The 25,935-nt window shown below is 34.7% G+C and overlaps 1 protein-coding gene and 1 non-coding gene across 4 annotated transcripts in view; one reads left to right on the plus strand and one right to left on the minus strand.

Annotated features, from left to right (window-relative positions):
* Window positions 1-16,513, plus strand: part of GCA (grancalcin) — a 44,572-nt gene extending 28,059 nt beyond the window's left edge. For 2 of the 3 annotated variants that reach the window (XM_055397350.2, XM_055397349.2), the window contains 7 exons: window positions 242-358; window positions 3,229-3,298; window positions 7,277-7,320; window positions 7,631-7,778; window positions 13,491-13,604; window positions 13,936-13,994; window positions 14,638-16,513. In XM_055397350.2, coding sequence (XP_055253325.1) covers window positions 326-358; window positions 3,229-3,298; window positions 7,277-7,320; window positions 7,631-7,778; window positions 13,491-13,604; window positions 13,936-13,994; window positions 14,638-14,664 — 495 coding nt within the window. In that variant the 5' untranslated portion in view covers window positions 242-325 and the 3' untranslated portion in view covers window positions 14,665-16,513. Of the gene's footprint in view, window positions 1-241; window positions 359-3,228; window positions 3,299-7,276; window positions 7,321-7,630; window positions 7,779-13,490; window positions 13,605-13,935; window positions 14,067-14,637 lie in introns of those variants that run through there. The other variant, XM_088829768.1, reaches the window with a different exon arrangement.
* On the minus strand, window positions 4,575-4,677 carry LOC129538709 (U6 spliceosomal RNA). Its single transcript, XR_008682263.2, has one exon. It is a non-coding gene; the product is annotated as a U6 spliceosomal RNA (small nuclear RNA).
* Window positions 16,514-25,935: the final 9,422 nt, after the last annotated feature.

The raw sequence follows: 25,935 nt of genomic DNA on the forward strand, positions 1-25,935 counted from the left end.
AGAGACTTCTTTTTTCTTTAAGACTTTTAAAGAACATTGGATAATATTTGTTAATGAGATGAATTAAGTAATGCAGAACAGCTAACCGTTTGTAGCTAACAGCTTTTGTGATAATTTGGGAAGTTTCAGTAACTCAGTTTTTACTTTTCAACGGACTTCTCAACTATTTTCTTTTAAACCAAATTTAGTGTATCATGGGTAACATTTATATTAACAACCTCCTCCCTTTTCACTCTTTTAGTTTGGAAATTTTGGCAATCCAGCGGGCCAGCCAGGATACCCTGGACACCCATCTTATGCAGGCAGTATTTCAACAGGAGACCCCATGTGGAAATGCTTCCTTGCTATTGCTGGCCAGGTAAAATGCTAAATATACAGCACAAATATCAGTTTAAAAAAAATTATTGCAATCTAAAACAAACGTCAAGCTCTTTTGTTTAGTGTATCATTTAAAATGTATATGAAATTTGTATTTTAAACTTATCCAGTTTTTTTCCCTGAGATCAGAAATTAGGGTGGTCATAATTATCTTATTAAAAAGTCTGTTAGTTTGGTGTCTGACATGTTACAAGAAACCAAGGTGGTGCATGGAGACTGAGCCAGATCGGATCTGGGAAGAAGTGATCTCTATGTAAATCTTCTTGAGGAAGCTGGGGCAGAGTGTCACAGAGACTTATACACAGTGGATGTTTCTGGGAGAGCCCTGATGGTAAAGCAGATCAGGGAAAGGTAAAGGAAATGGGGCGGAATGAAGGCGCGAATACCAAACTAATGAGCAGAGACAGAGATTCACTCTTGAGTCTTAGACACAGATCATGTCTTTTTCCTTTTACAGTAGTCAAGATTTATTGAGTGGTTAGAACTTCAGAGCAGTTTGGTAATATTTTCTATTCATTTTTCATTCATTTAAATGTTCACTAGATCCCATATGTCTTTGTAGAAATATCTATACACAGAATTATTATATGTTGCACACACTTTGTTTTGGCTACCCAAATTTCATTCAAAACGTCCTTTTCCCTTTTCATGTGTATTAGAAGTTGGAAAACCCTAATCCTGTCTCAGACACCTTTGTATAAAGGTAGCCATGTGCCATAATACTGGCCATTGAGATGTAGGTGCAATTTCTTTAGGATGCTTTCCTTTTCCAAATGAGGAAAGCTTAGCTGAAACTAGTGTTAGCCCTTTTTCCTCCTGGAAAGGGGACTACTTGCCTGGAAAGGGGACTTGAAGTATGGAGGTGTAGCCATCTTGTGATCTGGAGGCCAGAAGCTTGAGATAAAGGCCTGTGGATGAGGGGTTTGGAAATATGAAAGAGATTGATGGTCTTGTTAACTTGCCACAGTCTTGATCTGCCTTGCCCCAATAAACATTTATTTGTTTAAGCCCCTTTGATTGTATTTTCTATTGTTTGCAGCTAAATGCAATCCTATTACATTATACCACTTATCTGCAATGAACTCTTAAGTAGTGTAATACTGGGAAAAAGTATGTAATCTATAGCTGACTATATAATAAACTCATTTTATAAAACTACAACTTAAAATATAAGAACCAGACATGTATATTTAGAGACCTTTATTTGACTTACAAACTATTTCATTGTTAACAGTTGTCAACAATGATTTGCTATGATTGTACTATTTGACACTTTCCTTAAATTTTTGTTCTACCAAATACTTGGGTTTATTTCCCCAAAACAAGCAGATTAAAATGCAATAAATAAACTGATATATACTTAAATATCTTAAAAATTTAAGACCATCAGGTAAATCTAACAGGCTTGATAGACCTAAACAGGATCAATATCAAGAGACAAATGAGGTGAATGGTGCAAACACAGGGTCAGAGCCTTTATTTAAAAACTGCGTATTTTTTCACAGATTTTTTTTTGCATTAATTTTGTTTTTTTAAATATTGCATTAAAACGTAATTTAATGTAACAACTGAGTTTTTTTCAGTTCAGTTCAGTTCAGTCGCTCAGTCGTGTCTGACTCTTAGCGACCCCATGAACCACAGTACGCCAGGCCTACCTGTCCATCACCAACTCCCGGAGTTCACTCAAACTCATGTCCATTGAGTCGGTGATGCCATCCAGCCACCTCATTCTCTGTCGTCCCCATCTCCTCCTACCCCCAATCGCTCCTAGAATCAGAGTCTTTTCCAGTGAGTCAACTCGTCACATGAGGTGGCCAAAGTATTGGAGTTTCAGCTTTAGCATAAGTCCTTCCAATGAACACCCAGGATTGATCTCCTCTAGAATGGACTGGATGGGTCTCCTTGCAGTCCAAGGGACTCTCAAGAGTCTTCTCCAGCACCACGTTTTTTTAAACTTCCTCAAATTTAAAAGTCTCTCACTTGCCTGATAATATTTATAATACTCCTTAAAAGTGTTTATAATGCTCCTTAGACGTGTTTGTAATACTTCTTAGCATTAGTTTGTAAAAGTTTTGTTTGTTTGTTTTTTGGATTCTTATAAATTATATGATTTAAATTTGCCTCCTTAATCCTTTCTCAGAGCTGTTGTTTTGAATTCATGACCTTGTATGAGATGCTTTCAAGTAAATTATTCTACTCTTTATTTTTGTAGAAAAGAGGATGAGGTACTGAAACATGAGATTATTCAACCTGTTTCACTTTGATTGTGATTTCTTATTTGTGATAAAAGATTTTTTTCCCATAAGAATGGCAAAGAATATTTGGACAAAAGTCAGAAGAATAGCACCAAAATGTAGGGGGACTCTCAAGCTGAGAGCAAAGATGTGAAAGAAAATGATATTTCTCTTTCCAGTTAAAGATTCAGTATCCTTTAGAAATAAGCTCCCCTCAAAAGAAGCATGAAAGAAAAATTTTGAGACTTCTCCAAACACATTTTAGGCATTTTTCTAACTTTTTATAGCAGAAGTATAATGATTCTTACAAGATTTTACATTGCATTATAGGACAGAGTGATTATGCTGTTTTTCAGAAGTAGAGAATATAAATTATATGTGAAATGCCTGCATAATTTAATAGAATAAAATTTGATTGTGAGAAAATATTCATGTTGTGTGATGTTCTCTATTGTGTCTTTGTCATCTGTAATTATCTCTATAATTTTGTAGTTGATAATAGAGTAATATTTTGAAGACTGCATATTTATTCATTGGCCTCAAACAGCTAGTTAGCATTTTAGTGTGCTTTTATACAACTTCTTCTATTAATCAGGTTATAATTATTTTTTAACAGGATGGTGAAGTGGATGCTGAAGAACTTCAGAAGTGTTTAACACAGTCTGGAATTAGTGGAACTTATTCTCGTGAGATCATTTTTTTTTCCTTATGTTGAAATTGCACTAGGAAATTCACTTTCTAAGTTTTTGTTTCCATATTTGAAATATTTTTTAAAACTTTTTATCATATACATTCACACACATAATGCAGAGTCAAATAATGCTACAAATCTTAAGTAAATACTGTTCAGTATGCATTCTCCTTCCCCGATGTTAACTACTCTTAGAAAAAATCTCTTTCAACTTCTTTCAGCTAATTCTTTTGGAATTTGCCTCCGTATCTCAAATAGCATGCTTTTATTATATTGATTTTCAGTTTTGATGATGATCAATGATTATGTCCTGCTGTGGACAATGAGGATGTCACCCTTCCACCTGTGTCCATGCCCTGTGCACAGGAGCCCTTCCCTTCCCCTCCATCCAGTATAGCTGTTAAGTAATTTTCATTAGGTCAGTAATCAGCATTTGCTTTATTGCTACTGTCTAAATGCTCTTCCTGAGTCTTAGAATAATATAGGATTAATTTTCCTTTTCCTGTAACTGCTTTTTCTGAAATTAATCCCTACGCATAGCTGTCATGATGCACTCATCTGGAGCCCTTTCCTCTCTCTCTTGAGTTGGGTCTCCCCTTCATTCCATCGCTTGTTTTCATCTTAAATTTGATAACATACAGTATTAATTAGCTTCTTAATAAAAGTACATGGGAAACAAACCTTTTGAGACTTTCTGTGAAAATTCTTTCATTGTGTCCTCAGAATGAAGTGACTAGCCAGGTATAGAACTCCAGATTACAAAACATTTTGACTTACAGTTTTAAGCTTCATTGTTTCCAGCTTCCATTATTGTTTGATCTTTTTGTTTTCTGCCTGTATGTCATTTGTTTTTGGTGTGTAGAGGCTTGTGAGAGCTTCTCTTTGCCCTTGGTCTGAAATGTCACAGTGCTGTTCCTTGGTTTGTGGGGGATACAGAGGGAGTTTCCAGTCGAGACTCATTTGCTTTCATTCTGAGCAGTTTTCTTCAGTGACTTTTCCTCCATTTTCTCTTTGTGGAATGCCTGCCATTTGGATTGGGCCATTTTTCTTTTTCTCTCCTGCCTCTCGGTTTCTTCTACTTTTGGGGAAATCCTGGTGGCTTAGTGATAAAGAATCTGCCGGCAATGCAGGAGACACAGGTTTGATCCCTGGGTCAGGAACATCTCCTGGAGAAGGAAGTGACAACCCACTCTAGTATTCTTGCCTGGAAAAATCCCATGAACAGAGGAACCTGGCAGGCTACAGAGAGTAAACAACAACCTCAACTTTCTTTTTTTTTTTAACACTTCAGGAACTTGAGTGTCATCCTTGTGTAAAGGCCATGCTAATTGTCTCTGTATTGTTCCAATTTTAGTATATGTTCTCCTGAAGTTCTATTGAGGCTTTCATTTCTCCTATCATGATTTTAAAATCAAAAAGCAGCTGTTCTTTTTTTCATGAATGTGACGTCTTTCCTTATCTCTCTGAGATTTTTAATTTTTTTTTCCAGGGTTTTTTTCTCCTACTTCTTCAATGTTTTTTCATTTGACTGGTTTGTTCATTTGACTGTCTTTCATGTTAGCTGCCTTTCTCAGATGTCTGATGATGCTAGGTTGCTCATACTTAACTCAAATACTGGTTAGAAGCCTTGAGAGCTGGGCTGGGTGTTGACTCCAGACTTCAGAGCCTGTTGGTTCAGCTGGGCAGTTTGTCCTGCAACACTGGGCATCAGGATCTTTAGGGATTTCTTTTGGGGCTGGTTGTCCAGTTGATCTGCTCTCTGGAGCCAAGGAGGGAGGACTCAGCAGGGTTCTCAGTCTTTTGTAAATTGTCACTTTATTTCCGTGTTTTAATAGATAGTCCCGTCTTCAACAGTGCCTGGTTTCCTACAGTGCATAGATCCCTCCAGAAAATAAAACCCCAGATGTCTGCTGGCTTGGGAGTAGACAGGGCAGCCATCTCTGTGGCTGAGGCAAGAAGATTTGGGGCTTCAAAGGCTCCTTAAATAGGCATTCAACCAGTCCTTCTGTTTTTGTCTCTACATTCACACCCATTTTCAGAAGTACTGCCAATTTGTAAAAGTTTGGGGTTTCCTCCAGGATAACGAAGCTGCTTCTCGTCTTTTCTTATTGCAGGGTCAGGAAGCCACTTTCTCAGAAGGAGGTTGTCAACTTATGTCCACCTCCTTTTCAACTTGCAAAGTTTTGTTCCTTGGTTTCCTCTCTTATTCTCTAAAGGATTACAAATTATAAAAATTCAGTTTAATTCTGTCCATTCTAATGTGGTGTGGGGAGAGAGTGAAAATCTGTCAACTCTCCTAAAAATTCTCTTCTTCTATTTTTGTCAAGGTTATTTACTTTTACATTTACTTGGTTCTATTTTGAGATTGATTGAAGAGCTGGTTATTTGGTGACTGAATTTTGTCATTTATTATCATCTATTCAAATTCTTCCACTTAAAGAATGTGTGCTATGTTAACTTTAAGGCAAAGTAGATCTAATTTACTGGACAAAATGATGGAATGCCATTCCAGAGATTTCTCCCTGTCCCTGCCTGAGAAGTTTTTGTATGAAAAAGCACAGGTCTCCAGTCCTCTCTCTTCCACCTATTAGCTCTGTGAACTTGGGAAACTTTATCTTTCTGGGCCACAGTTGCTTTATTTGTAAAACTGAGACTATTATAGGTTAGGCATGTTTATGTTAAATCATAAAACATACACTACTGGTTCATAGTAACTGCTTATTCAGTGTCAATTGAATTACCAGTCTGAAAATACCATAACCATCTATTCTACGATTGATACCATGTGAAACATTAAAGAAAGTTTTTAATTTGTGGATTGTTTTATAATTTTCTTTAATGGGTCTAAAATTTAGCTGAAATAGTTTTTTTCTTTATAAAAAATTCAAAATATTTTATCAAATAGCAGAAATAATTTTAAGCATTTTTGCTTATTCATTTATCTAAGGAGCTACTAGTAAGAACTTTGTAAACTTCACTGAACTGTACTGACATAATATCTCCTTCATCAGGACTATAAATCAGCATGCTAATTGAATGTAATTATGATAAGGATTGGAAAAAAATTAAATTTTGCCTAGTAAGTCCTCATTTATAGTTCTTTAAATATGGAAGTGTTAATATTTCTGATTTAAGATAGCCAACTATCTTATTATCTATATTTCTTCTTCCTTTCTTTCCCCCTCCCCCAAGGAAAAGCAGTTACTTTCAGTTCTGAAGCTCATCTCTTTCTTACTTGGTTGAGTGCAATAATCTTCCAAATGATTTACCTACATCCAGATTCATCATAGTTTACTGTCTATGTAGTCTTTCTTTGTCAACTACTGTTTTTGAAATGGATATTTTAGAATTGCTCCTATGTTCCTTAAAATCCTTTGTTGTTGATTAGTCACTAAGTCGTGTCCAATTCTTTTCGACCCCATGTACTGTAGCCTGCCAGGCTCCTCTGTCCATGGGATTCCCTAGGCAAGAGTACTGGAGTGGATTGCCATTTCCTTCTCCAATCCTTTAGTAACCTCCATTGGTCTAAACCTTTAGGGTGGCATTGAAGACTCATGATCTGGTCCTCATCTGAAGTCATTATATGCCTCTCATTCCCATATGCCCTAAGCTTTAAACAAATCTCTAACACTTTTAAGTTTTGTGATCTCAGTATGTGAGAACTACTTACGCCAACTTGGCATTTGTGTTAGGAAGACTAAAGCCCTCTTTTTCCCTTGTTTAGTTTCAGTATTTTATAGTTGCTTATTTAATTACCCAAATTCCTTTAGTAGATGTGAGTAGTATGAAGGTAGTAATTTTTGTCTTTTTTTTTTTTTCTTTCACTATGCATGCCTAACAATCAGAGTTTGTTCATTGAGTGATGTATAGTTTTGGCAGTCAGTTGGTAAATGTTTTGTTTTAAAAACAGAAATTGTTGTAATTTTACATAAATAGGGCAGAGTTTAATTCAAATATTAAATATGTTTTATAGCCTTCAGTTTGGAAACCTGCAGAATTATGATTGCCATGTTGGATGTATCCTTGAATAAAAACAAAAAATACTAAAATATAGAATAATTACCCTAAGGCAATATACCTTAAGGCAATATACCCTTATACCTTGTTAGGTATAAAGGATCATAATAAACTAGAGTCGTTTAAAAATACTTTGTAACATCCTATTTGAATTCCATTCTTTTCCATTTTTACACAAATCTATTTATATGCTAAATTGGCTAAATCTTGCAGACGTGTTTACAATTTTTTAGTCACTTATTTTGGAATTTTGAGTCCAGGTTAAATTCTCTTTGGTATCAGAATTTATTTTCTTTAATAAAACTATCAGCGAGATTACACAGGAAAAATGGGATTTAATGAATTCAAAGAACTTTGGGCAGCTCTTAACTCCTGGAAGCAAAACTTCATAACTGTTGATAAAGACGGAAGTGGCTCAGTAGAGCATCATGAACTGAATCAAGCCATTGCTGCTATGGGTAAGCATATTAAAATTCTTTAAATAAATCCAGGTCGTCTTTGTGATTTGATCAGATGAATCTTAATTGTTTAAACTTGCTAAGTAATAAAAGGGTTTATTATTTCAGCAGCTATTGTCCAGTTTGATTTCAAGGTTATAGATATATTCTGATTAAATATATTTAACAAAACTGTTTTATTTGTGAACTTTTCAAAGGATAATCTTTCATGCATTCTGGTTGATAAAACGGTTTCTGAATTTCCTATGTTGAATATACTTAAATTTATTCTAATTGTTCATACTCATCATTTATATTGTATACTTTTGTAACTTGGTAAGATCTCTAATTTGATGGCAAAAGCTTATCTCAATAACAGGTCTCAGTACATAGGAAATGGCAACCCACTCCAGTGTTCTTGCCTGGAGAATCCCAGGGACGGTGGAGCCTGGTGGACTTTCGTCTATGGGGTTGCACAGAGTTGGACACGAGTGAAGCGACTTAGTAGCAGCAGCATACATAGTCTAGTTTTTCTTCTTCTTTATGTAGTATAGAACACACAGTAGACACCAGAAAAAAAAAAAAAAAAACCTCAAAATGAGAAATCTACATTTTAGAGTATCTCGAAAGACTCTAACTTTATTTTTATCATATCTCTGATAAGCTGAAATTTTCAGTCTGTTTTCTTTAAAAAAAAAAAAAACCGATAATATGAATGGTGTGTATCTTGCTTGGGTCTTCCCTCATAGCTCAGTTGGTAAAGAATCTACCTGCAATGCAGGAGACCCCAGCTCAATACCAAGAAGATCCTCTAGAGAAGGGATAGGCTACCCACTCCAGTATTTTTGGGCTTTCCTTGTGGCTCAACTGGTAAATAATCCGCCTGCAATGTGGGAGACCTGGGTTCCATCCCTGAGTTAGGAAGATCCCCTGGAGAAGGGAAGGGCTACCCACTCCAGTATTCTGGCCTGGAGAATTCCATGGACTACATACAGTCCATTTAACTTGCTTACAGTAACATAGTTTTAAGTAGTTTTCTTTATTGTATTTATCCTTGTGATTTGCATTCATTTCTAAACTGCTTTTGTAACAAAACTAACTTTTGAAAGATTGTACTTTTCAGAAATCTGAACAAGTGTAAATTATCTCAAATTTCAGTTTAAAGTCAAACCCGTGATTTTGTTTTATAAATAGACCTTTTAATAAATTGTCATTTTAGGGATGCTGCTGCTAAGTCACTTCAGTCGTGTCCGACTCTGTGTGACCCCATAGACAGAAGCCCACCAGGCTCCCCCATCCCTGGGATTCTCCAGCAAGAACACTGGAGTGGGTTGCCATTTCTTTCTCCAGTGTGTGAAAGTGAAAAGTGAAAGTGAAGTCGCTCAGTTGTGTCCGACCCTTAGCGACCCCACGGACTGCAGCCTACCAGGCTCCTCCATCCATGGGATTTTCTAGGCAAGAGTACTGGAGTGGCTTGCCATTGCCTTCTCTGCATTTTAGGGATAGTCCTGTCCATATAAACTTGTATAGTTTAATTATAGAGTCTTAATTCCTAATGAATTAAACTTGGTTCTTAATTCTATACAATATTGGAAAATTAATATAACCATTTGGAAAAAAGAAAACCACCAAAGAATTCACACAGGCAGTTGAATGTAAGTAACAAAGAGGCATTCTGTATTACTCAAATTTTAGGTCTTCAGATATATTTTAAAATATTCAATTTTTTTTTTTTTTTTTGCTGAGAATGCTATGGAAAATCTTGTGAATTTTTTCAGTCCCATATCCACCCAGATCGTAATTCTCTAATAGGAGGCTCAGGGTTTATTTGCATATAATAGCATTTGCTTGCATATTTGACTTCTATTAATTTATACCTTTCCTTTCAGTTACTTTTAGCAAGTTTCCTGGATTGTATTTCATTATAATTATTTGTAGAATTATTTTCTATTGCATTTATTTTCATTATTTTTCCCTTTGACTGGATGAATGTCTTTTGTCTACATCTAATATTGCATAGGAACCTGGAATGTTAGGTCCATGAATCAAGGCAAATTGAAAGTGGTCAAACAGGAGATGGCAAGAGTGAACATAGACATTCTAGGAATCAGTGAACTAAAATGGACTGGAATGGGTGAATTTAACTCAGATGACCATTATATCTACTACTGTGGGCAGGAATCCCTTAGAAGAAATGGAGTAGCCATCGTGGTCAACAAAAGAGTCCGAAATGCAGTACTTGGATGCAATCTTAAAAACGACAGAATGATTTCTGTTTGTTTCCAAGGCAAACCATTCAATATTACAGTAATCCAGGCCTATGCCCCAACCAGTAACGCTGAAGAAGCCGAAGTTGAACTTTTCTATGAAGACCTACAAGACCTTTTAGAACTATCACCCAAAAATTATGTCCTTTTCATTATAGGGGAATGGAATGCAAAAGTAGGAAGTCAAGAAACACCTGGAATAACAGGCAAATTTGGCCTTGGAGCACGAAATGAAGCAGGGCAAAGGCTAATAGAGTTTTGCCAAGAGAACGCACTGGTCATAGCAAACACCCTCTTCCAACAACACAAGAGAAGACTCTACACATGGACATCACCAGATGGTCAACACCGAAATCAGATTGATTATGTTCTTTGCAGCCAAAGATGGAGAAGCTGTATACAGTTAGCAAAAACAAGACCAGGAGCTGACTGTGGCTCAGATAATGAACTCCTTATTGCCAAATTCAGACTTAAATTGAAGAAAGTAGGGAAAACCACTAGACCATTCAGATATGACCTAAATCAAATCCCTTATGATTATACAGTGGAAGTGAGATTGATTTAAGGGACTAGATCTGATAGAGTGCCTGATGAACTCTGGACAGAGGTTCGTGACATTGTACAGGAGACAGGGACGAAGACCATCCCCATGGAAAAGAAATGAAAAAAGCAAAATGGCTGTCTGAGGACGCCTTACAAAGAGCTGTGAAAAGAAGAGAAGCAAAAAGCAAAGGAGAAAAGGAAAGATATAAGCATCTGAATGCAGAATTGCAAAGAATAGCAAGGAGAGATAAGAAAGACTTCCTCAGTGATCAATGCAAAGAAATAGAGGAAAATAACAGAATAGGAAAAACAAGAGATCTCTTCAAGAAAATTAGAGATTCCAAGGGAGCATTTCATGCAAAGATGGGCTCGATAAAGGACAGAAATGGTATGGACCTAACAGAAGCAGAAGATATTAAGAAGAGGTGGCAAGAATACACAGAAGAACTGTACAAAAAAGATCTTCACGACCAAGATATTCACGATAACGTGATCACTGACCTAGAGCCAGACATCTTGGATGTGAAGTCAAGTGGGCCTTAGAAAGCACCGCTACGAACAAAGCTAGTAGAGGTGATGGAATTCCAGTTGAGCTATTTCAAATTTTGAAAGATGATGCTGTGAAAGTGCTGCACTCAATATGCCAGCAAATTTGGAAAACTCAGCAGTGGCCACAGGACTGGAAAAGGTCAGTCTTCATTCCAATCCCAAAGAGAGGCAATGCCAAAGACTGCTCAAACTACCGCACAATTGCACTCATCTCACACGCTAGTAAAGTCATGCTCAAAATTCTCCAAGCCAGGCTTCAGCAATATGTGAACCGTGAACTCCCAGATATTCAAGCAGGTTTTAGAAAAGGCAGAGGCACCAGAGATCAAATTGCCAACATCCGCTGGATCATGGAGAAAGCAAGAGAGTTCCAGAAAAACATCTATTTCTGCTTCATTGACTATGCCAAAGCCTTTGACTGTGTGGATCACAATCAACTGTGGCAAATTCTGAAAGAGATGGGAATACCAGACCACCTGACCTGCCTTTGAGAAACCTGTATGCAGGTCAGGAAGCAACAGTCAGAACTGTACAGGGAACAACAGACTGGTTCCAAATAGGAAAAGGAGTGCGTCAAGGCTGTATATTGTCACCCTGCTTATTTAACTTCTATGCAGAGTACATCATGTGAACGCTGGGCTGGAAGAAGCACAAGCTGGAATCAAGATTTCTGGGAGAAATATCAATAACCTCAGATATGCAGATGACACTACCCTTATGGCAGAAAGTGAAGAGGAACTCAAAAGCCTCTTGATGAAGGTGAAAGAGGAGAGTGAAAAGGTTGGCTTGAAGCTCAACATTCAGAAAACAAAGATCATGGCATCTGGTCCCATCACTTCATGGGAAATAGATGGAAAAACAGTGGAAACAGTGTCAGACTTTATTTTTTTGGGCTCCAAAATCACTGTAGATGGTGACTGCAGCCATGGAATGAAAAGACCCTTACTCCTTGGAAGGAAAGTTATGACCAACCTTGATAGTATATTAAAAAGCAGAGACATTACTTTGCCAACAAAGGTCCGTCTAGTCAAGGCTGTGGTTTTTCCCGTGGTCATGTATGGATGTGAGAGTTGGACTGTGAAGAAAGCTGATAGCCGAAGAATCGATGCTTTTGAACTGTGGTGTTGGAGAAGACTCTTGAGAGTCCCTTGGACTGCAAGGAGATCCAACCAGTCCATTCTAAAGGAGATTAGTCCTGGGTGTTCATTGGAAGGACTGATGCTAAAGCTGAAACTGCAATACTTTGGCCACCTCATGCGATGAGTTGACTCACTGGAAAAGACTCTGATGCTGGGAAAGGTTGAGGGCAGGAGGAGAAGGGGACGACAGAGAATGAGATGTCTGGATGGCATCACCGACTCTGTGGACATGAGTTTGAGTGTAGTCCGGGAGTTGGTGATGGACAGGGAGGCCTGGCGTGCTGTGATTCATGGGGTCGCGGAGAGGCGGACACGCCTGAGCGATTGAACTGAACTGAATCCAGTAATATACAAAGACAACATATCTAGGCCAGCGTTCTTCACAGTAAAATATACACACCTCATTAAATACATAGGACCATTACTAGGGGGGACTCAAGTGAAATAATTTATATTTCTAATTACTCTTATTCCATTATTTTATATTTTAGTTTTTTATATATTTTAAAATGTAAATCATCAAATAGTAATAATACTTGTATAGAATTTAAGACTAAATAATATACATGTAATGGGAGTGAATGATCCAAAACTTTTTACTCAAAGTATACATTCAAAAATTTCTGGAGTCCACTGGGCTAGACGTCAAAGAAACAAGGAAAGAGTAAAAAGACTGGTTAGGATGAAAAATCTATGAAGAAACATAATAAGGGTTATAGGCCAAAATGGAATAACATTTCCCTGTTTCTTCCCCCTCTAAGTAACCATGTTGATTCTCAAATTTTCTTTGACTAAGACAATACATTCAATGGGAAATACAGGTTTGAATGATATCAAAGATCACTAATAAGCTTTGCTTTGATGTTTTTGAAGAACTATACAATTACAGGGTTTAAAAATTGATGAATTAAAAAACCTGTGACTACATTAGACATTATTTCAAAATGAAAATATACTTTACAAGCACAAAATGATAATTGTTTTCTTTTTCCTAGCTTTGACTTTTTATAGAGTTGGAATTGTGAAATTTATGTACCACTTTTGCTATTAGTAATGAAACCTTTCCTGATCAATTTCAATAGGAATGTGTTTTGTTTACGATATATATTTTTATGTAATGAATTCTGAAAGTTAATTTGTTTTTATAACTTTATTAACAAGAATACATTGTTGGTTAATGGTGTTCTTATGGTGTGTAGTTTTAGAAGTTTTAATGTAGCAATCCCTTTTTCTAGGTTATAGGTTGAGTCCTCAAACAGTAACTACCATTGTCAAACGTTACAGCAAGAATGGCAGAATCTTCTTTGATGATTATGTTGCTTGCTGTGTGAAGCTTCGAGCATTGACAGGTATGGACCATTTATGGGCACAGTATTATGGGACTTTTTTCCCCAAATGATGTCCCTCATTTTCTTCAGCAAAGTTATAGTATTATGTGTCTTCCCCTCTTTATTCACTGTTAAATCTTATCAGAGTTCTAAGGCTTTAAAACTTTAGGAATATAAATAGTGAAAAAAATGTAATAGCTCAGTTTTGGAAAATTTTCTTCATATCTCAGTGGCTTGGGACATAAAAAAAAATCACAAGATTTACTAGAGTATAAAATTATTCCTTTTGTAATACCAGTTATTTAAAACTAGATTTTAAACTGTAACACGGAAAATAACTTCTTGTTTAAAGATTTCTTTAGGAGAAGAGACCACTTGCAACAAGGGGTTGTGAGTTTCGTATATGACGATGTGAGTATCCTGTATTCCACTTTTGATATTTATACTGTGTTCTATGTGTGTTCATAGTGATCAGAAAATGTAAATGATCTCTGGTTTCAGTAGTGGAGATAATATATTTTAAAAACCATATTCTTTTTCTATATTTTTCAGTGTAACTCAAATATAAAATTCAGTAGTGGTACAAGTAACCAATTTGACTTGATATTAAACATAAAAATACTAAAATTTTATGACAGTGATTTTGGCAGTTTATGTTCCAAATCATTTTTAAGTGCAAATTTATAAAGAGTATTTTACTTGTGATGATCTTTCTTCTGAAAGAGATAGGAAACGTTCATGTATGATAGGTAATAGAACTATTCATTTCTCATTTCAGTTGTTGCTATTAAGCTGAGTCCATTTTTTTTTAAGTGAAGCTACAGGAAAGGTTATATTTCACATGTTCTTAAGTGTTTCAGCATTTTATTTGTGTTATGTGGAAATTATAAGGTCAGCTTTATCCTACTAGTATAATACTGGTTTGAGTTACAAGCCTTAGATAGTAAAAAATTCTCCTCTTGAGAAAATGCTTCTGTGGAATATAATTAGAGAGAAAACATTAAAGACAAAAACCATGTTGTTGTTACCCAACGATGATTTTGCCTGTTATTAGTTTTTGCAGGGCACAATGGCAGTTTGAATGTCTAGAATTTGAAAGCTGAAGAAATACTGTGAGTGTCTCTGCTTAGAAGAAATGAACTGGACTCCTTAGAATTAAAGCTTCTAAGGCTTTTTCATATTCCATATATTGAATCTCTTGAGTTTTTACTTTAGCTCCCAATTTAAAGCAATAAAAGAGATGGTTTTGTATTTCGAATATTATTGCTTTTAATAAAGTTATAACTTTAGAGATATCTGCCACTTTCACTTTTCACTTTCACACATTGGAGAAGGAAATGGCAACCCACTCCAGTGTTCTTGCCTGGAGAATCCCAGGGATGGGGAAGCCTGGTGGGCTTCCGTCTATGGGGTCACACAGAGTTGGACATGACTGAAGTGACTTAGCAGCAGCAGCAGCAGCTTTAATTTTCTTTCTTAATTACAAGATAGATTATGTATTTTAAAAAGGTAGATTGTATAAGAAGCTAAATGATGAAAGCCTAGATAAAACTATACTTACCTGAAGTTTACAAATTATATTTTGAAAAATTTGTTTGTAGTTGTTGGTATTTGAAGGTGAACCAGAAAGGGAAGCCTAGATTTTGTGCCATCTTTATAGTAGGGTTTTTTATTTGCTCACATAATCAGAAAACAGAAACTTGTGACTCTTTGCCTGTGAAGAAGAAAACTGTAGTTCCTAAAATTTTATCCTGAATCACATTCAGTTCAGTTCAGTTGCTCAGTCGTGTCCGACTCTTTGTGACCCCATGAATCACAGCACACCAGGCCTCCCTGTCCATCACCAACTCCTGGAGTTCACTAAAACTCATGTCCATCGAGTTGGTGATGCCAGCCAGCCATCTCATTCTCTGTCGTCCCCTTCTCCTCCTGCCCCCAATCCCTCCCAGCATTAGAGTCTTTTCCAGTGAGTCAACTCTTCACGTTAGGTGGGCCATAAATTAATCTATGGTGAAATAAAACTACAGGAAGCATTGTTTTTCTTTTTTTAATTTTTTTGCAGTATATGTTTTTCTTCAGTGTGTTTTACTGTATTCTGTGGAATAAAATTCTTTATGAACATAGCTTCTTTCTCTGTATAGATAACCTAAAATGGCATCTTTGTTCAAATTTAGGTTTTCTGCAAATAACATATCTTTAATGAAATGTCAATATTTAAGTTTGTTATTTTAAACTAAATTGTTTATACATATTGCAATTAGCTGTTTATAAAATTAAAAAAATCAAGTAATCTACCACTTTGTTTAAATGTTTAGAAATTATACATTTGACTTTCTTGACAGCGTTAGTCCGTGATTTTGACATTAGTAAACCCATAAGTCTTTCTCAGTAAGTGTAATGTGGATCCTGAGCATGGTAGACAGAATTTCTGAGTGTCTTAACTATGAAAATTCAAAGTGGAGTCACCAGGTTCTTAGCATTTTAAGATTACTGATATAAGTTGTTGTAGTTAATCAGTCCCTTTCTTGGCAAACATGCCTCAGTCTCTCTAAATGAAGAGTTAGTAAACCACATACTTTTATTACACTTTAACTGAATATATCTAGCTTAAAGGTGAATGCAAATTAACATAATTTTAATATGGCTTGTGATCAATTTAATAATATAGTTTTTCATAGAAGTTTCATAAAAATGGAGGATGAATGTTAGTATCTTAAAAAAAAAAAACCTTTTATAAAGATACAGAATTGTAGATCAACTTTCACTTAAAAAAACCTGGAAAGGAAGTAATGTATACTCTTGTTGATATTGATAATTTTATATAATTAGCTGTCAAATTCATTTGGTCAGATTTATAAAAATGTGTGAATGAATAAATCATGTAATTTTGTCCTCTGTTAAATTTTTTAATAAACATGTATTTGATAATGTGTGAGCATGTTAACTGAGCCATAAAAGATACAGAATTCTAATTAGCAGTGTTGCAGGAAAGAGATCATGTAAACACACTGTGTATCATTCATTTTGAATAAAGGTGATACCGTGACTCAGCAGCATGGAATCTTAACATACACTTTGTACAGTTGGTTGAGTTATAGTACTATTCTGAGGTCAGTAATAATTTTCCTTATTTGGACGCTCACAGTTGAGGTAAAACTTTTAAAAAGGTATGACATGAGTCATATAAGTTTTGTCAGTTGACACTTTGTGTTAGAACTTTTACATGCTTATCTTAACTCATCCTTTACCAAAGGTGTTCCTATGACTTTTGGTCATAGGAAGTCTGAAGAAGTTCCCAGGACCAAATATATTTGGGAAACCCTCATCTTCCTCAGGAAGCTTAATAAAACGTAAGGTACAGAAAATCTCAATTTTATTTGACTCAATTTTTTCTGAATTTTTTAAATCTCAGAACCCTTCCTCTTAGAAAAACTGATGTTCTCTGCCAATCCAACCTGGTTGTAGATAGTTGTTTTGCACTTCACATTAGACAATCCTTTTTTTTTTTTTTCAATCCATAGAATTTTATTTGCATTTAGACTCTTTTCAAATTTTCTTATACTAATGAGAACATAAATCTAGAAATAAGATTTGTGAAATCATCACTTTCCTTCCAAATTCCCAGATTAACATTATTTCAAACACTAGTATCATTTTGGCCTTCAGGACAATTACATATTTTTCTAGTGCTTGGTTTTCTAATCTGTGCACATTAGAAAATCTTATATAAACATTAGCCATAGAGAATACATTACCAGGATTTTTCTGCTAAAATGCAATTCATATTTTTAATGCTTTTAAAATAATGTAAACAGAATCTATTACTAAGGTAAAAATTAAATCGTTTTAAAATGAACATGAATGTGAATACTGTGGTAGTTTGTACTAATTAACTCAAGCCCCAGTTTTCTTATGATGTAAATTATTAAATCATGTACACTCTTAATGTCTAAGTGCTTTTATTTATACAATAAACATGTTTCCATGTCATTTTGAGAATTTTTTTAATAAACATTCAAATAGCTTGCTGTAAAGTTTTGCATCATACAAAATCTGTAACATATATATTAAGAGATACTTCAGTTCAAGTAACAGTGCAATAATTCACCTATGCTTAAGAGACTGCCAAATGATTAAATGTCAGGTATTGCACTTCTATTTTGAGTGGCAGTTTACACATTTTAAATTACATCAGGGAGTAATCAATACTATTGGAATCTTATTTTGGTCCACTTTAAAGTGTAATTTCAAGGACTGTGCTCATTTGATCTATCAAGCATGCATTCAGAAACAAAATATAATAGAAAAATGTCAAGTGATATGTTTATTTCCAGAGAAGACATTTACCCTGGAAGAGAGTAAAACTTATTAATGTAGTTAAAATCTGTGTGACTGAAAATATAAATTGTGATGATTTCTTTAAATAAAATATATAAATCAAGGTCACTGTTATGGCATTATAAAACTGAACAAACAAATACCATATGTCAGAAGTGTGCTTTTCTTTGTCCTTTTATATTTGACAGACATAAATGATATGTTTTTTTTGTAGCAGTTTTCTGGGAAGTTAATAGGAGTAAATTTGTTAAAATCTGGTAAATTAAATCTAGTGAGTAAAATTCAATACATTTTTCAGGTTAGTATATTCTTCTTTTCTCTTAAACTTTAAAATGCAACCATGGGTGTTTTATTACTTTGAAACATATTACAATATCACATTTTTGTTGGTCACAAATCATTTTCATAGCAAATTGAGCATTTTTAAATAAATGTATAATGCTAAGGTATCATCTAAGAGTCTGTCTTGATTTCATAATACTAGATGATACAAAGAAAAATATTTAGAACTTGTGTTATAGTGATGAATACAGGCAGGGCTTTTAAATGAATACTGTTTAAATAATTTATAGTCTAGAATAAGGTCATAAAATTACATATGTCTTTATTGAATTCAAATTGTCCTGTAACATGGAGTTCTGAGCACAAAGCTACTTTGCAGAAAACTGGGAAGGTTAAGAAAAATTTCTCTGTCTCACTGTCAGATTATTATTTGAATCCTGGGAAACTTGCACTTTTGTTTTTTGCCACGGTCTACTTATTTTAAAAAGCATAGTAAAGAAAAGAGCCTTGTATTACTTAACATTCCTTTTACCCATGTAGCTTGGTAATAAGCAGCTTTGTGTGTTACTTTTTGAGCATTCAAATTTCAGATGTGCTTCTATATTGGCGGCAATTCTACATTGCTATGATGTGCCCTACCGTGAGGGGAGCAGTAGGCGCCTTGCCTGTGTGCTGCTTAGGTCATTAGGTGTGCCCCTTCTGCAAGTCAGAGATGGTGGCAGTTTGGAAACTTTACAGGGAGTGAGAAGAATTGGTCTAGGTCATATTTAATAGCTATATTCAGAGACAAGTATGACAGAAATCAGTACCCCTTGTGATACAGTGTGTCTATGTGTGTGCCCTTGCATGAAGGGGGAGACAGAACCTTTTCCCATAAGCGTGAAGACACAAGTATGTACTTTAGAGATACAGTTATTTGCATTTTAGTTGACTGTATTTAATCACATTTTACATTGTTATGATTACTGAAACTGCAAAGGATAACGTTGCTAGTATGGATAGTCCAGAAAGAAACATACTAATTAAAGATCCATATTCTTTTGAAAATTATAGGCCACTTTTAAAAGACTTTAGGATTAACTGAACTTGAGAATACATATTTAATTTCCCAAAGCTATCTAAATGCGTTACCCCTACATTTATCTTAAGGCAAGAGAATCTTTTAAAAAATATTTTGTTTTTTCATACTTTGATTCTTATTTTTTAATCAGCTTCACTTCTAGATAGTACAGTGCTTTCTGCTATTCTGTATTTGTTTGTTTTTTTTTTTTATCAGATAGGGCAATGTTCTCTTGGTTTTTTAAAACTTAAAAGTGAATAGTGAGTAATTTCAACCCTAAACAGACTAAACAGCCCTTAGCTAAGAACATGCCATGTTATGATCAATCAGTTTTATTTAAAACTTTTCTTTAAAGATAGTTTGATTTTTAAAAAAATGATAGATAAATGATTCCAGGGGAAGAATTAAAAATGTATGAAACATAGGCAAATGAAAATCATATCCAAGTATTTTCATTCTAGATGAAAAATATGTATCAAGCATACATTATAAAAAAATTTATCTCATGTAAGTTAAAGCCTGATTAGTCATCGGAAATTTTAAATAGTAAGTGTTTTAGTAAATTACTGTTGTGTTCTTGAGGGGCAAAAAGTGAAGGGTTGTCGTTTATTTATTTTGAAATTTAATGCTTTTTACCACTCAGTCCAGCTTGGTAGCGCCCCAGTGGAACTCAGAAAAATTGTAGCACTGTTAACAATTACATGATTTTGTGAAATATATCAGCACCACCATACCTGTATCTATCTCTGTATTTAGTAAAATGTTGGAAAGAGTTGGCTTCCCTAATAAAAGTATCCTAAGTAGCTAATGAGATTTACTTTCTTTTCCCCAAAATAATATCTTTTACAAATTCTTGAATTTTCATGTATAAATAGATCAGAAATTATATGCTTCATTCTTAAATTATGTATATATACTATATTTTCAATACAACTTGTACACTTTTAGCTACCAAAATTTTGCAACCATTTTTACATGAAATTTACAGTTTTCTTATTTACAGTTATTTGTGGATGGTTATTGCAAAACTAGTTGTGCAAGTAGATTACATTGTCAATATCACATACCAATCTGAAGAAAATATTTGCTAAAAAATAAATATTTCTGCACAGAGTATTTCAAAAGCATCATGATTTCATGCTACATAATGTGCATAAAGACTAGGAAATATATGTGTTTTGGTAGATTGTTTCAATATGTTTAAAGCATTCCAAGGTACTTACTACTTAACAGATGTGAGCAAGCTTCTTTGTATCAGATGACTGACATTTTCCAGTAATTACACACATTACTGTTTGAAATGTATTATTTTTTAACCAGCAGACATTCTTGTATACATATTCCTATCAAAATTATCAAATATAAATTTCAGCTAAAAATAGGTAATTTGCCTTTAAAATTGGCAGGTGACCAGATTAAAAACTAGGGATTCCCCAATATTTTTATCTATTTCCTTAGTATTTGTTAGGAGAGTACCATATCATTTCAATGCTATTGTAATTATAGGGCCATTTTGATGAAACTATGTAAAGCAGTTAATTATAAGATTACAGATCTTTGAATTGTATTCCTGAATAACACAAAAATGATGGAATTATGTGGGATTTTCTCAAATACTCAAACAATATACTGTCAGTATTTAAAAATACAGGTTAAATGCTAGCAGTTGTAATTATTTGATTATTTTCAACTCAAAAACAGCATCAAAATACAGACAGTGGAAGTACAAAGAATACAGATTAAACATACAGCGCTTTAAAACCGCAATTGTGCTAAATAATTTTTTGTCTCTTAAAACATAAATTAAGTCACAGATGTTATGACTGCAATTCAGGAATTCATCTGGGTTTTCATATTAAAATTAGCTTTTCAAGAGTAACCATATTACTATTGCCACTTCGCAAAATAAAAATATTTTGTTGGGAGCATTTCTGTAGTAATTCTTGGTATTCTCATTTGAGAGTTGAGTGATGATTAGTAGAACAATGAAATTGGTCAGTTGTTCTAACATTGCATTTCTATAGATGTGTTATCCTAGTCATAGTAATAATGTGTTACTTTTAAATAATTTGTCATCTCTCTCAACCCCCATTTAATTGTTTATATAAATAAGTCATAATAATTTCTTTTTCATGCTGTCAATTATTAAGAATTCATATGGGCCAGAAGCTTAGTGCTGTGACCAGTTTTAAAAGAATAAAGGATCTTGATATAAAAAAAAAATCATGTCTTCCTGTGGATTTTCTTTTCTATATTGCATATTCTTACAGTGTATTTGTACCACAAAAGCAGGTAATTAATTGTTCTAAGCTTGGGCACTGATCAATCACAATACTAATACTTTATAAAGCATTTTAAAAGGCTACCCTTTTAGTTTTTAAAAGGTTGAAATAATTTCATAATAAGTTAATGAGAACCACAAAAAAACAACTTTAAAGAACACGTAAGTAAGAGGGATGAGGGGAAGCTATCGCATATCTAGGAAATGATTGCAATGTAGATATATTAATAATTTTATGTATATTGGACAAGTACTGGGCTATGCATGCACAATTGGGCTGTTATGGCAGAGGAAGCTTCCTAATGCTGGCTTTCTCCTTTTCTGAGCAGATAGATCTTTGCGAGTTGCACGAGAATCACCTTATAGATTTTTGTCATGAGGTTAAATTCAGGTAGTGTCAGGCAAGGGAGAGGGCACTAGAAGGTTTTTAGAAGACATAAGCAGTGCTGCGGCACTGGTACCCTAATACCACCATCTTTGTGATGATGCATTAAGTCTTATAGTTGATCGTACCTTGCGGTTTACAAAGCACTTCCACAAATATATTCCAGAGACTCCTTAACACCCTTTTGAGATACTTAAGATGCTATCTCATTTTTACAGTTTTGGATACTGGAGCTCACTGAGAGTTTGCCTTGACAGTGAGTAGAGGAGGTAGGATTTGAGTTCAGATTTACCACACTGAGTCTCTAGCCATCACTACTATTCCACACTAGAGTTTAGCAGGCTCGTTCTGTACAATGTATCTGTGCCATGAGGGAGTGGGCCTTGATGTCTGAAAAGAAGCGTTAAGATCGTGAACTTCTATTTTCTGAAAAAACATACATTCTTTCAAAATTGTATTTTGAAAATTATTTTAAAATAACCATTAGGGAATTACATGATGGATCGAAAGAGGCTTCATTAGGGAGCCAGTCTTCATGGAATACATACTAGTTGTACTGAATTCAACAGACAATTTTTGCACACTTGGCATTTAACATCCATTCAAAGTAGATATGTTTGTAACCATGAGATTCATACTCACAATTATTACTGTAAATAGTAACATTTTAAAGCTATAAACCTAAAAGTGCAAACTACAATTAGGAGAGAGAAAACAATAGCTACACTTGGCATTTTTCTTTAAACAAAAGCTTTAGTCTTGGTTCCAGCCATTTAGTTGGAGACGTTGCACATTGTGCAAAAGCTAAATTGTGGAAAATTGTTTATTTTCCTGATTGATTGCTTTTAATGTTATGCTCCTGTATGAGAGTCAAAGAATCTAGCATTTTTGAGCACCTACTATGTGCCAGGCACTCTCCTACATGTTATTTCCTCCTCAGGTGTTTTCAGGGCGGGTACCATTATCTCTGGAAAAAGACTCAGAAGGGTTAATTAATTTGCTTAGAGTCACACGGATATTAATGAAAGAACCTGTGCTGAGAGCCAGGTTGGTCTAACTGCAGAGCACTACATGAGTGAGACTCAAAGTTTTCATGTTCATCGGGATCATATGGAGGAGGGCGTGTTATAACATGACTACTGGCCTCACTTCCCACCAAAGTTTCTGATTTAACAGAATGGGTGGGGTCCAAGAATAGGCATTCCTAACAGGTTCCCAGGTGGTTGGAGCTAGTGCTGCTAATTTAAGGGCCACCCCCGATGACATCATCATCTTATCTTCTAGGTGCCTCTTTGAACTCACTTGACAGACACATTGGTTGTACTGCAAAAAATATTATTTGAAATCTAGTAACATTTAAAATTTTTGTCATTTATAAGAATTTTGATTTACAGTTAGAAATCTACTTAAACAACTGCTGTACTTTGGGTTTTTAACCATGGATAAGCATTTGAAAAACTCCAATTCACTTTTAGTAACTAGTTCTACCAGATTTCTTTTTTGACCATTAAAAGCATTCAGAGGAAATATGCTATTGTTAATAATTCCTATTTTAGATAGGCATTTCAGGTGATAAATTTTATCCTTAGATAATATATGATAGGATTTTACAATAACATTTGGATAAGGACCTTGTTCTTTTAGGTATTTAAGAACCATTGGTAATGATCAACGTCCAGAAGGACCCTGAGAGCAGCAGTCATATACACGTTAAGAAAGAAAGAAAAGAAAGTGAAGTTGCTCAGTTGTGTCCGACTCTTTGTGACCCTGTGGACTGTAGCCTACCAGGCTCCTCAGGCCATGGAAATTTTCTAGGCAAGAGTACTAGAGTTGGTTGCCATTTCCTTCTCCAGGGGATCTTCCTGACCCAGGGTTTGAACCTAGATCTCCCAAATAGCAGTCAGATGCTTTACCATCTGAGTCACCAGGGGAGCCCTATACACATTAAACCTGACACCAAATGCTATTCTGCCTTAACTTAGTTTCCTTATCTTCTTACTGGAAGAGTCAGTAAGGTCATCAGAGTTAGCTCTGATGACCAACCTATTATAATGGACTTAAGAAGCTATGCTGTCCCAAGTGTAACCCTTCCTGCCATATATGTGGAATGAGTGAGTATTTTAAAACCCTGCAAGAACATGCCTTCTGCATTTTTCGTTCCTGGTTTTCTTCTCAACTAATAAAGAGTATGGGACTCCCCTACAGGGTAAACTGGTAAGTCTTTCAAATTGATGCTTGGCAATTAATGACATCAGACAACTAACCCAGATAAATTTTAGATTAAGATGCCATTTTATTTAGACCTGGAGACCAGGTAATATTTTTAGGTGGAAGCCAAAAGGTGTTATGTTAATGCTTCTAATCACCTAGAAGGAGAGCAGTTGCTATACTGCCATTATTGGCTATAGTAGTTAACCTGGCTCTCAGCAGGGTCCCATGATAAAGGGATCAGACTGTGATTGGGGAAAGTGACAGTGACTTTAGGGGTTAGATATTTGGCTAGGACAAGAGGATGAATTTTGTAAATTAGGACAACTGCTTTGGTTTAATTCAATGTTAAATCTTCTGATGTCTATACCTGACACCATATCTTTATATTGCTTAGGCTAAAAAGCTAATATCCTGTAGCAATGGACCTTCCTAATCCTGTCCCACCCTCTGAGACTTGGATTTTAATATTTAGAAATTCTTTTATGTTGAGGAATTACAAAGAAAAAAAAAGTTCATGTTATACTAGAATTTAAACAAGCTGGATGCTTGCACACCACTTCCTATCTTCCTATTCCTTCATGCTTAGTTTTTATAAAGAAGTATAGAAGCTTTATGTGGGAGGCTGAATTTTATGTATGTCATACCAAATGTTGAAGCTGAAGCATTTACTAATCAAACAATCAGATCTGAATTCCTCACCTGCCAGATATTCTCTACAAATGAACATTCTCTGGTGAATTCATTCTGAACTTCCCTGGAGCTTGGACTGACAATCCTTCTGAAATTTGTTGCAGCTGCAAAAATCTGCCTACATACAGAAACAAAATCCCTAAGTTGTCCACTGAATCAGTTAGCCATTTCTCTTTCTCCTCTGCTAGACACCCATAAAAGTTTGTTGAGTGCGGAAAGGAAATCATCAGTTAGCCCCTAAATTTCTATCTGCATAACACCAAACAATCTGGAAAGCTGGCTAAAATTATTATACTTTTATTGAATTGACTGGTCTGTGTACACACTCTGTCATGTGTATTTGATTGCTTATGTTTTTACTTTCAAAAATTAAGCAGGGATAAAACATGCCTATGCCTACAGATTGCCTTCCACACAGATTATCAATTTATTTGACCATTAATATATAGGGAGCAATTTAAGGTCACTTTAATTATATTTTAAATACTGCAAAGTTTTTGTAAATTTAAATAACTTGTTTATATTTGAAACTAATATACTAGCCAAAGGTTAAAGTAAGTCAATAGATTATATTTCTATCCTAGAGGGACAGAAATAAATCCATTTAATAATATACACAGATACAGTGTTTCTTTAAAAACATAAGTGTAAAACTTAGTAAAAGATGAAACTTTCAAAAGTTTTGAAATTTTGTTCATAAGGAAAGGGTACAATGAACCAGTCCAAAATAAAGTTGTATTCAAATCAATTGAAAAATAAAACATCTTAACTTGAATTTGGCTAATCAGAATCTTAAATTAACTTGCAACTTATCTGTACGCTGATTTTACGAGAGGCATATGTCACCACTCCCAAAATAATCTAACAGTTGAATATATTAAAATATATTCCATCATATATTCTGAATCAATATATATTCAGCCCAATTCACATTTAATAGATTTTCAGTTACTCTTTGATTAGTATATATGTTTGAATAACCAAATAAAATTGAATATTTTTTTCTGCTGGTTTGTCCATTTTCTTTATAGATAGGTAAATGCATACTGTTTTTCTATAGCTGGAATTAGAAAGTCACAGAACAGCATACCCTTCATGGAAGCTA

This window comes from Moschus berezovskii, chromosome 2 (genome assembly GCF_049115385.1).
Source record: "Moschus berezovskii isolate FMDL1 chromosome 2, NW_MosBer_1.0, whole genome shotgun sequence".
Taxonomy (NCBI): domain Eukaryota; kingdom Metazoa; phylum Chordata; class Mammalia; order Artiodactyla; family Moschidae; genus Moschus; species Moschus berezovskii.